This window comes from Ailuropoda melanoleuca, chromosome 2 (genome assembly GCF_002007445.2).
Source record: "Ailuropoda melanoleuca isolate Jingjing chromosome 2, ASM200744v2, whole genome shotgun sequence".
Lineage (NCBI taxonomy): Eukaryota > Metazoa > Chordata > Mammalia > Carnivora > Ursidae > Ailuropoda > Ailuropoda melanoleuca.
This window is the reverse complement of record NC_048219.1, coordinates 20,929,641-20,942,148: the sequence shown is the minus strand read 5'-3', so window position 1 is coordinate 20,942,148 and position 12,508 is coordinate 20,929,641. Positions and strand designations below refer to the sequence as shown.

The 12,508-nt window shown below is 53.0% G+C and overlaps 1 protein-coding gene and 1 long non-coding RNA gene across 5 annotated transcripts in view; one reads left to right on the top strand and one right to left on the bottom strand.

The window, feature by feature from the left end:
- Window positions 1–12,508, bottom strand: part of RNF220 (ring finger protein 220) — a 216,699-nt gene that overhangs the window by 18,831 nt on the left and 185,360 nt on the right. For all 4 annotated transcript variants that reach the window (XM_034651150.1, XM_034651134.1, XM_034651142.1 and 1 more), the window contains exons 3-4: window positions 7,660–7,705; window positions 4,250–4,351 (exon numbers count right to left, since the gene is read on the bottom strand). In XM_034651150.1, coding sequence (XP_034507041.1) covers window positions 4,250–4,351; window positions 7,660–7,705 — 148 coding nt within the window. The remainder of the gene's footprint in view (window positions 1–4,249; window positions 4,352–7,659; window positions 7,706–12,508) is intronic.
- The window catches only part of LOC117798755, a 27,187-nt gene continuing 14,833 nt past the window's right edge, over window positions 155–12,508 (top strand). Inside the window, exon 1 of the long non-coding RNA XR_004622904.1 lies at window positions 155–523. This is a non-coding gene — a long non-coding RNA (uncharacterized LOC117798755). The remainder of the gene's footprint in view (window positions 524–12,508) is intronic.

Sequence of the window (12,508 nt, the reverse complement as noted above, 5' to 3'; positions counted from 1 at the left end):
TTGAAAGTTCACGATTGGGGAGGGGGGCGGCCGGACCAGGACCAGGAAACAGCTGCTCATACTCCGGTAGTAACCGGCTGGGGCCGCCCTGGGGTCCCACCCACCGTCCGCAAAGCCAACCCGCCCGAGTTTTAGCGGCCGCCAGGTCCTCCCACCCCGCTCCACGCCCCCTGCCAGCCCCCTTCCGCCCTAGAGCTTCAGTCCTGGCCCCGGGCCCAATCTCCCGCGCGGGGAACGGTTTGGTAGGGAGGAAGCGTGTGGATTCCGGGTCGCCTCTGGGCGATTCCGCCGCATGTCCCATACTGTCCCTCCCCCAGCCCGTAGCCTTTCTGTAGTCCCGTTGTTCGAGGATTCCCATTTCAGCTCTCTGTCGGACAGCCCCTGGAGGTTTTGCAGGCACCTCCCGCCAACGCGGCCAACTCGCAACTCGACATCCCCCAAACAGCCGCTTTCCTCCTGCGTGCTCGGTTCGGAAGTGGATACCACCATCCACTCAGGTGTGCCCATACCGGAAACGTGAGAGGTATCGTTGGCCCCCCCCTCCGTCATTCCTCACACTCAGTCCAACTTTAGATGCCGGAGAGTCTTATCTTTAAAGGTCTCTTAAATGTTCTCATCTCCACTTCTGTGTATCTCTTACTCATCTTTCCAGGCCTAAGCAATAATATCTTTTCCTCCCGTTAAAGTACCTTGATCTCGATCTTCGTTGTAGCTCATACAAGTTTTAAGGTGGACTGACCACTCCAGGGTTGGGGCCATGTGTGAGGCGTATGGGTGAACCCAGGGCCCTGCACAGAGCTTGGCATAGCATGTTTCTTCAGTGTCCTGGATGTTACCGCTCTAGTTCATGGTCTTGTGAGCTCTCAAAATTTGTCGCTTATCTGGCCTTCTGGTCTTCAGTTTCTCTCCCTGCGAGCCATCCTTCAGACTACACACAATGTGATCTTTGCGTTGTACAAAATTGACCCTCTCTCCCTCCCCCACTCCACTTCTTTAAATCCTTCAGTGGTTCTCCACCTAGGAGATCTGCGGCATGGCGTACAGGCCTTATGTGACCTTTCTTCAGACTTCTACCACTTCTGCTCTCTCCCTTTGCCATCTTGACACTGTACCTTTGCAGGGCTAACTGTAGTTCTTTGAGCACTCCATGCTCTGGACTCTGGACTAGATTATCCTCCAAGCCTCCATATTTGCTGCTCGATTAACTGTTGTTCACCCTTCAGGACTGTGGGAAGGCTTCACTTTTCCCCAAAGGTTGGGTTAGTTGCCTCCTCTGATTTTTCACCATCCCTTGGCTTCCCTCTGATCTTGTAAATTGTGATTATTTACATGTGTGTCCCTTCTACTGGGGGTGGGGTCATCTCTATCCAGGCACCTAGCACAGGGTCTAGCATGCGGGAGGTATCAGTGGGAAGGGGAGAAGGGTATTTATGAGGGAAGCCCCTGAGACCAGTGCAGGGCTGGGAAACAGTCAAGGATTCAGGGCCAGAGAGATTACAGTTCAAATTCTGACTCTGTTACTCATCATTTATGTGTTCCAAAAAAAGTCACATCCCCTCTCTAGGCCTGTGTCCTTAGCAATAAATTGGGGGCAACGAATCCTAGCCTGCACACTTGCTATGAGGGTAAAATGAGGTTGTGGTTAAGGGGGTTAGGTAACCCAGCAGGGGCTAAGTGAATGGGAATCCAAACCAGAAACCAATACCTCCTGCTTTCAAGACCTAGTCTGATGATTAAAAAAACAAAAAACAAAAAACTGCAACATAATTGACCAGCCAGGACACGCCAGGCGTTGTGTGAAGATCAGAGGATGGGATACCCAGCTAGTCCCTGGGGTGTTTTCAGCATCACCCACTACCAATTCCCTTTGTATTTTATGTGCTAACAAAACTGAACTGCTAGCGCGTCCCCACATACATCATTCTGTTATTACACCTCTATGCCCTTTGCACACCGGGTTGCCTTGAAATGGCAGACCTTCTTCTTTGTTCGCCAAAGTGAACTCCTACTTCTCCTCTGAAACCCTTGTTAGCTCTTCCGTGAAGCTTGCTCTGATTTGCCCCTCTTTACACTGTGCTGTCCCAGAAACTTATTTCTAACTGTCACAGCACTTAAAACACTGGGCTATAATTATTTAATCGCAAATCTAACACCTTGAAGGCAAGGACACTGGGCTGAGCATGTTTGAGTACAGGAAGGGAGTAAAGAAGGATGAGACAAGATCGTTGCCTTGGAGGAACTCCCAGTCTAGTGAAACAGTCATGCTCAATCCATTGCCATAGATTAAATATGGCCACAACTCTTTGCAGCTCCTTCTGTCAAGAGCTGTATTTCCTCATCCCTTGATTATGGGTTAGCTTTGTGACTTGTTTTGCCAAGTTGATGTGTGAGTTCCAGAGTCTAGGCCTCAGGAGGGTTTGCAGTTTTGGCCTCCGCCCTTTTGGTGCGACACTGCCAAGTAAGGAAGCTGATCTAACCTACTGGAGGATAAGAGGCCACATGGAAGACAACCAAGACATCCTGGTCTCCCAGAATGTGAGGCTTTCCAGCCTAGTCAATCCTCCAGCTGAATGAGCTGCATAAATGAGGAAAGGCCCAGTCAACTGAAAAAAAAACCCACGAGAAATAATACATTGTGTTAAGCCACTAAGTTTTGAGTTGGCTTTTATACATCAGTAAATAATGCAAACATAGCTAAACAGGTGATCACAATATAGTATGGTAAGGGCAATCATAGGGACATACAGGGGTCATGAGAAGAGATTGCTTAATCCAGAAAGGCTTCCTGGAGGAGATGGTATTAGGGCAGGATATTGAAGGATAAATAGAAATGTGATGGGGTGGGGTAAAATTGTCCCACTAGAAGAAATAGCATATGTAAAAGTATGCAGGCAAGAATGGGATGGCACAATCAGGGAGGGAGTGGTTGGCATTAATTCCATGGAGGGCAGTAGCAGGAATGGCAGCTGGAAATACGAGTTGAACTTAAATCACAGAAGACCTCGGTGCTGTGCCTTTGCCCAGTGGTAGTTCTTTTCCTAGTTCGGCAGGTACTGAGGCTGAATGCTGTGACTACAGTAGAGAAGGTGGCGGGATGCCCTGTAAGGGTAGGGCTCCATCCATCCCTTTGGAGTGGACTCTCTGGTACAGAGCCTTGTCTCCCAGCAGACCAGAATTCCCTGGGGTTGGGTCATTTCTCCACTTACACTAGGGTTGTCTGGGTGAGAGCAGTGTTTCCCAGGGGCTGGACTGGGCTGCCTTTCTCGAACTGAGGTTTATGCGAGTGGGGATCCTTCCCCAGGGCTCACTTTGGGCTATGCAGTTTGAGTCCCATATAGAGACATCCAGCACAGGAGATGCCCATGGAGGTTGGTGTCCACTCCCTTCCCTAAGCCCTGTACCCTGATGCCAGGTTGTATCATTTGGGAGGAAAGGGGGCCCAAGGAGAACATCTCTAATTCCAACAAAGGCTTCCTGTGTGCCAGCAGTGACCCAGGCCCTCTATCTGGGATTATAGGTCCCTGCTGCCTTGTCTTTCCACATCAGATCAGGGCTCTGAGTCAGAGCTGTTTTCTCCTTTCACACCGGGGCTCCCTGAGAAGCCCTAATGCCTTTTAGACAAATGTTTCTTGGAGCAGGGCCCTGTTTTCTTCCATCTGACTAGGGCTCCCAAGGGCAGGACTCTTGTCTCTCTTCAGACAGATGCTTCTGGGGGAGTTCTTTCTCTTTCCTATCACAAAGGAGATCCATATAGAGCTAGGATGTTACCCTCAGGCCCCCTCTTGCTGTGATCTTTGGGACTGTGTGATTACTCCCTTCCTGTTTGCCGAAGGCACTCACAAGCAATGTCTGCCTGCCTCTCTCTGGGTCTGATACCAAGGTTTGGCAGGATTGAATAGTTATTTGCTCAAGGGATCCTGGTTTTGAAGTCTGAAGTCTTTAGGGGATTTGGGGCTATGTCTCTGAGTCCCTCATGAAACGAAACCACATAGGATACGTCTTGATGAACGGGATGCTTCAGACGTGCTCAGAGCCCACCAGAACCCAGGTGACCTTGGCATCACTCTTTAAAACCCATCTGTTGAAGGCCCATTCCCTGACACCTATGCCTTCTAGGTTCAGTCAGGGGCACTGGACGCAGAGGGAACCAAATACAGTTTCAAGGAGGGGAGGAGTTAACCCCAGGCAGTCCCCTCTAAGCTCTCATCCACGTGAGCTTCCTTCTGACGCTCACCCACCCCGCACTCACCTGGTATCTGTCTGAGTGGTGCAGGTCGTCAGTGGCGGAGGAGTGTGGTGACGCTGTTGGAGACTCTCCTTCTCTCTTGATGGAAGCAGACAACAGGAGGGACTGGAAGAAGAAAAAGGACATGTCGCCTCAGGCCAAAGGAGACCTGCAGTCAGTCAGTCCCCTTGAGTCCCCAGTCCAATGGAGCTCTGGGGAGACGGGCAGAGAGGAAGGCAGAGGGGTAGTCTCGGCCACTCTTGGGACTCTGAAGGCAGGCAGGTGTTAGGGCCCCAGGGGTGTGGCTGTGGGAGACGAGGGTGTGACTTGATTCTAGGAGTGGGTAGAGACCTCCAAAAGGGTCCAAACCTCCCAGACTCCAGGTAATCTCTGCCCCAGTGGGGCATGACTCCCTGCCCACTCCCAGTGGGCTGAGATGATACATGCTTTGTTCTCCCTTTGCAAGCAGGGACCCACCTGAAGGGTTGGGGGTAAAGCCACATAGCTGCTGCTCTGCCTGCCCCTAATACAGGCTGACGGCAGCCCTGCTACGGAGACAGTAAATTAAATAGTGTGTATGAGTTTCCCGCTAGGGATGTACACTGGGTCCATTTATCCTTGCGCTGCGGCAGTGACCCCAGCAAGAACCCCAGCAGAACTCACCCCCCCACGTCAGTCCTGTGCGGCCTCTCCTACATGCGCCTGCAGTTTAGATTAATAAACTGTCTGCTTTACATTGTGTGCGAGTGCCACAATTCTAAATACCGCATGGCACGTTCAGCCGGCTTTTGCCAAGGCCTGTTCAGCTGCAAACGGGGGCCTGGAGGCCTGAAAGCAATTCCTACTTCCTTCCCCCACCCTCTCCAGCCTGCACAGCTCGGAGCCGGAAGCATACAATTCCCTAGGAGGCCTCCCCAGCCTAGAAACCATGCCAAATCACCAGTGACAGCCCAAAGAAAGCAATTTGGGAAAGATGGAGCAGCCATTTATCCTTCATCTCCGACCGAGCCTTAGGATGTGACCCGCATGCGGTGGCCAAGCTGCACATCCTTAGGCAAGGGCCCTGGGAGGGGAGGGCAGCTGCTGGCCTGGCAGGGCTCCCTGACTCAGCCTGTCCCCAAGAGCTGGCGGAGGAAAGAGCCTGGGCAGGGCCTGCAACTTGGAGCCCTTTCTTCGCCCAGCCAGACCCAGTGCAGGCTGAGGTGGGCTTTCAGGCGATGTCCTTCTCCTTCTCTGGTCCCAGGGAGGATGCTGAGGTGGGGGAAACAATGTGGGGGTCCCTGCCCCCCCCCCGAGAAAGCTCGCTCTTGTGTGCTTTCTCTCTCTCTCATTCTCTCTAGGTTAGAAGCCCTGAGAGGCCCCAGCATTACACCTGGGGCAAGCAGAATAAAAAAAGGTCACTGGCGCTTTTTAAACATGGACCAAAAAGCAGTAAAATGTGTTTTGAAAAAAAAATCCCGGCATTAAATCATGACTTTTTGCCTGGCTCTTCGCCTCATTAAAAGTGGCCTTTTGGAAGGTAAAATTATCATTGTAAGCGATAAGATCTTTAAGAAAATAATTCACGGCTTCTTCACCCTTTAATATGATAGCCGCCACCGGCTAATTTTTTTCTTAATGGCAATGAGGCCATCAATCTTGTCTCAGGCCCCCTCGCCCTCTCCTCCTCCTCCCTCCCTCCTCCTTCTCCCCCCCCCCTCAGTCTCTGGCTTGAACCTTCTACCTCTCGCGTCTTCCGCCACAGGCAGGACCTAAACCCTGAAATGGTCAGCTTTGGGGGCGTGAGCATGAATCTGGAAGTGGGGGAGCCCGGGTCCTCGCCTCTGAGTCTGATTATCAACATGCCTGTGTCAGTGGTGGCAGGATCCACACGTATTTTGAGACTTCCTGTGTGAGTCTTCTGACCTCAGTTGTATACGCACCTGCGTCTGTGCGGGTCCAGGTATGGACGTGGATGGCATCTGTTTGTCCTTAGAGCACAGGCCTCACTGGGGTCCAGTGTCTAGCCCTGACAGCCACACTCCGGCGTCGGGTGGCAGTGGTCGGCCTACCTTCCTTGAGCACAACCACTGAATGCTACAGGCGGGGCCAACCTCCACGAGCGGGGCTCCCCACCTGCATGGTCCGTGGCTGCGTGGCAACCCCCACCTTTTCTCTTAAAGGCCGGAGGGCTTTGCTTCCTTGGGCAGGGCCTACATCTGTCCCTGCCCCGCCTCTGTCCAACTTTCTGTGTTGAGTGATTTCCTGAATGAAGGTGCAGAATCCACTCCCACCCCTTCTCCTTTTCTCCAAACTACCCTCTCAGATGTCACCAGTGCCTTTAAGACTTCTCAATGCAATGGCCCCCTTCTCCAGACTTCCTCTCTTCGACTGCTGACCACCCCGTACGTTTTGGAACTTTTTTCCCCTAGGAGTCTGGGCTCTCCTGGGCCCTTCCTAACTTGTGACTGTTCCTCCTCTGCCCTTTTCCTGGTGCCCGTATCTTATCTTGACCCCCCAGTGCAGGGAGCCCCAGAGTCTGTTCTTGGCTTTTGCTCTAATTTCTCTGTGCACTCCTCCTGACTGATTTCATCCATTACTGAAGCTTTAACACGCACTCCTCACTCCCTATAAAAAGGACCAGGGATTCCTGCCTTTACGAGTCATTTTGAGAACTCTTAAGAAAGGATGGTGCCTTACTGAGGGTGAGGAAGGGGACACTCAGTAGGGTCTAGTTTTTCTCCCCAGGTCCCCACTCCCTCAAAATGATTACCTTTGAGGAAGCAGTACCATCCACCTCTAGGGCCACGTATGGGAGTTCTTGGTACAAATCATGTCATTATGCTGTCTTCTCTGGCCCCTCCTTCGTGCGAGGTGCTTGCCCTTCATTTTTCCTTTCTCCGTCTGTTGCTCTCAAACCTCTCTCCCATAGTGTCTGATTAGAGGGGGCAGACTGTCTCCCCAGATGAGCCCAGCATCCTCCCTGACTCCCTGCTGCGCTCAGGACAAAGTACACACACACATACACACACGTGCACACACACACATACCATGGCCTGGCTTCGAAGGCCTGTGCACTCTCTGTCTTGACCTGCACTTCTGTATTTTTCTTTACCTGCAACAGCTCAACTTCCTCCTCTGAGTCTTAGTGGCTAAGTCCCCTATGCCCCCAGGTCATTCTTAGCTTTGACCCCTGTCCTGACTAGAAGAGGAAGAAGTCAGATGAACATACCCTGGCTTACACTCAGACTACATACACATGCGTGCGTGCGCACACACACACACACACACACACACACACTCAAGCACACAGGGAAGCCCTTGGCCTCAGGCTGACAATCAAACCCTGGAGACAGTTGGGGATCCAGGAAGAACTCCTTTTCCTCAAGAGGAATTAGTTATGGGTAGGCTTAGGTTAGGATGGGTAGGAGCAAAACACACAGTTGTCCACCTACCTTGGGGGTGCCTGGAGCTATGGCATCCTTCAGAAGGGGGTTCTTGCTGCCAAGAAAGAAGAAAACAGGGTGACCATCCCACTTGCTGCCCGGGGCATGCAAGAGAAGAATAGCAAGAAGACCCCAAAAGAGAAGGCACAGCTAGCTTAGCCCAGCCCCGTGCAGCCAAGCTCTACCAAGGCCATTCAACCCCAGCTGACCCTGACTAGCTCAGCCTCCATCGGGGACCAGTGGCAAGAGCTGGCCCCTGGGAGGGGAGCATAGACACTAGACCTTTTAGGCTCCCTCCTGAATCTGAGGAAAGGGGCTTTACCTGACTCCTGGTATCAGCCCTGAGGATTCTGCATGTGCTGGATGCCCCCTTCCCTCCACCTCCTGTCCCCAGCCTGCTCTTAGCTCCTATGGGATTGGGGTGATGGAGCTGACATGGCTCTTGTCAATTCTCCCTCCAACATGCTGCAAACTGCGTTAGGCCAGGAATGATCTCCCCCTGATTCAATTTGTCAGCCCCAGGCCCTCCGGCATCGGGCACGGCAGGCGGGCGGGAGCTGGGCCCTGAAATATGGTGGGCGGCTCGGAGCAGGCGGGGGCGGGGGCGGGAGGTGATGGATGGGCTGTGGGGGAGGCGAGGACTGTGTTTAATAACAAAATTGGTATGCAAGGCCACATCCCGCGCTAAGCATGAGTGATCCAGAGCCACAAAGTATTACAAATCCCTGCTAAACAGATGCTGACAATGGAACAAGACGTATCAAATCAGATCCACTTCAGAAACATTAATATCCCTGTTCCTGTCCCTCCCTCCCTGCTGCCCCCACTGTGCTCACCACATCTGTGCTCACACATTCATGCACGTGCACTCACACACACACACATACATGCATGTCCCTGCACAGACGCGTACAAGCTACGCAGGTAGAGAACACCCACAGAGCCATCCGTAGGCACAGAAGACACACAGACACACACCCGAGGCAGAATGCGTGGGGCCCACAGGGAATACCCACAGGGTCGGATATAGACACACCCAGTATGTGAGCAAAGGCTTAGGCAGATTCAGGTGAGTCCTCGTGGTCCCCCAGGGGACATGTCTGGAGACCTTTCTGATCGTCATCTCTGGGGGCAGGGAGTTTGCTACTGGCGTCTGGTGGATAGATAGTAACATCCTACAATGTATGGGACAGCCCCTCGAAACGAAGAGTCATCTGGCCCCAAATGTCAATAGTGCTGAGGTTGAGAAACCCTGTTATGAAGGCAAATACACACGTATCCACTGTCTGTAATTCTGTCAACAGCCACTCAGACCCATGTGGTCACCCCCAGAGGCTCAACATATTGTGAATAAAGACCCATTCACAACAGTCACCCAGACCTGGGTGAAGAGCTGCTCAGGCACCAACATCCACAGAAATACTTGCATAGATGCAGACACCCACATGCACGGACATGCACCCAGATCCTCATGCGGACACGTGTGGACACACCCCCACACAGACACAGGCATCAGAGTGCAGAGGCCACGTGGCTCAGCGGCAGCGTGCGTGTAAACGCAGAGTCGTCCGTCTGGGTGATCACACGGTGCGGGCATCCCAGCCTGGGAAGGACAGCCTGACCAGGTTCCACTCAGTTCCATTTGGTTCCTGAACAGCCCCTGTATTCCTGCTCCCTGCCAGGCCCTGATCTAGGCAACTGGGATACAGAGAGGAAACTGGGCTGCTCCTGAGGAGCAACGAGCTGGTGACTTCGTGGCTTTGAGCCTTCCTTCACTCAGTCAACAAGGACTGACATCCCATTGCACCTGTGTCTGGACAGGTACAGAAATGAGGCAGCTACTGTGTAACAGTGTTCTCACGGAACCCCTGGCCTGAGGTCTGAGCTTTGTCTGAGCAGGATCAGGTTGGGACCGAAAAGGAAAGAGTGGGCAATGATTGTGCGCCAATTGCGTGGGACGGGTCTAGCAGGTATGGGCCAGGTATTTCATATGTGTTCTCAATTTAATCTTCACAAAAACTTCACAGAGTTCACTCACAGAGGTTAAGCGACACCTCTGTGTGTTCACACAGTCCATGTAGGGTTTAGGGATTTGGGTTCCTGTCAGACCGAGTCCAAAGTGCTGCTTTTCCATGGCTCACACAGCTTCCCGAAGATACTCAGGGGTTAGGCTAGAGGACAGAGCTTGGAGTTCTTTTTCTGTGTCTACTTTGGGAACATCCCACTGACTCTGGGCTTTAGTTTACTCTGCTGGTGATTAGAAATGAGGATATCTAGGGTGAGAATGTCCAGCCTCTCCCTTTGCCAATACTCTTCCCCTCCCCTTAAGTTGGACTGATCCTGCCTCAGGCTCCTTCCCTCTCTCTGAACAAGTGCCCCCACCCCACCCTACCCTTCTGGCAACAACCTGATTACCTCCCACGGTGCTTGGTCCCCCAAGGACAGGAGTCTGGTGAAAAGTCTGCCACCGAAAGGGGAGGTCTGAGCCCCGGAGCTACAGGCAGACTGGCTCTGCCCAGCCTACCCGCTCCTCTGCCTTCCGTCCCTCCCTGTTTCCACAGCCCGCCCCCAACGATTTCCTCCCTTCTCAGTCACTCGCTGCCTAGTGATCCATGGGTTTTAAATTATAACTGGGACCCAGGAAGCGCGTTCCTAAGTACAATATTCATGGGCTGGGCTGACACTTTTAATTAAGGTGATTTACACTGAATTATCCTTGGAAATAAAGAAATGGTGTGCTGCCCGGGAATAAACCATCATCACCAGCCGCCTTTGTAAGTTACACTTCGTTTTAATCTATTTGGGGAATTGTTTATCTAGTTCATTACCCAACCAAACACCGAGGCCGGCCTTAAATAAGGCTTAAGTGGGGGTGGGGGCACTGCCATCTCCATACCCCGCCTCTCTAGAGTCACCCAGCCTCCCTATGGCTCCTTTCAGCACTTTCAAAGCACTGACCAGAGAGCTGGCTTCCCATCCTAGAGGCCAGATCTCAAAGTGGCTTTGGAAGCCTACCAGGAAAGGTCCCCAGGCTCAGGCCTCACCAAGCCACACCTCAGTTGCAGCTCTGTGCCATCTCTCCATGTCTATTGCTCTTTCCTTTCTCTGGGTGGAAACTCCTGCCTGAGGGCCACAGAGAAGTCTGGGGGCCACTTCCCACCACCCTCCAATCTTCAGCTCCCCTGTATGTTGCTGCCTGTCTGTCTGCACACATCCAGTCTCTACCCCATCACCATCTCAGAGACATCTTAGGCTTAGCATGCCCGGAACCCTCATTGTCTCCTCCTTTCCTCAGAAATTTGCTTCTCTGCCGTGATCACCCTTCTGGTCAGCCAGGTCAGAAAGCTCTTCTAGTAAGTACCCTGTGAGTAATCACCTAAGTTCTCTTCCTCCACCAGTCTCTCATCATTCCCACTTCTCTGTTTCCACAGCCACTGCCATTGTCCCAGGTCAGTGGGTCAGCTCATCATCTGTCCCGCAGACCCTGCCCAACCTCCTCATTTGCCTCCCAGCTTCTACCCCCAATGCATGCCCCACACTGGCCTGCAGAGTGATTTTCCTACACTTCCGCAATCTGGTCAAGTTTCTTGCGGCTAACCAATATTCTGACTCCCCAATGTATCTAGGACAACCCTCCAGGCCTGAAAGCCCCCAACAATCTGTCCTTAATCTAACTTTGCCCTCCTTGTTCTAACTAGCGGAGTCCTGGGGTCTGTTTGCACTCCTGTGCAGAACTGAGAAAGGGAGGCCGGGCTGAAGGAGGGTGTGTGGACACAGCCTCGGATCTTGAATGTAAAAATACTTTGAAAAGTAGAAGTGCTTTGCCAACAGGAGTTCTGACTCTTCTTCCTGTAGGTGTCTGTGCGCCCATGGACCTGAGGGAATGAGCATGTGTTTGTGCGTGTGAGCATATCGGTGTGTGCTGTAATATGGGGGTGTACGGGTGTCTGTATGTCATGTACTCATGTCTGCCCGTGTCTGTAAAAACCAGTCAGCCCTAGTTGGGGAGCCGGGAGGTCCCTGCTTCTCTGTGTGAGTCCTCAGCTGTGTCTGAAATGGCAGCCTGCGGGGGGGGCGGGGTTGGGGGGACGTTGCTGCTCGGTGCTGTTGGGCAAAGGGAGGCAGAAGGCACAACACAAGGCCCATCCTGAAGACCTGGGGGAGCAGCCATGTGGCAGGGACGGAGGGAGGCGTCCCAAGTGTTGGACAGGCACCCTGCAGCAGCATCCACAGACTCCCAGCTAAGCTGTGGGAGGGGTGGGAGAGCAGAGGCAAAGGCGGGGTTAGAGAAGGAAGGGGAAAGTTGGAAGAGAAGAAGAAGGGAGGGGAGCAGGGAGAAGGGAACATGAAGTGGAAGGGAAAGGAGAGGATTGGAGAGCTGGGGAGGAAGGCTGTGGCCACATGTTGATGGGGGATGCCCAGGCACACCCAAGCTCTGCCCTCCTGCAGGACTCAGTTTCCCCACCTGTGAAATGACTGGTCAAAGGTCCCATTCGGCTCAGGGAGCCCGTGCAGGGACAGAGGAGGGAGGAGTCTCAGGAGCCCAGGTGCCACATCTTTTCCCAACTTCCGCTGCTCTCCTCCTGCCTCCCGGACAGCGGGCAGGGGCGGGGCAAGGGCAGCCAAGGCTGGGGCCCTCCCCGCGCGCGCTACCCGGGCTCTGCGGCGCCCTCAGCCCGGAGGGAGCTGACACGCTCCTTGGGAATTTATCACGCACCCAATTACAATGTTAATTGGCAAGTTCCTGAAATCAATTAATTCGCAAATTTTTTCCAATTAAAAATCCAGATAAATCACGAGGGCGGCGGCGGCCGGTCCAGCCTGCAGTCCGGTGGGCGCAGCGGCCGCGGAGGGGAGG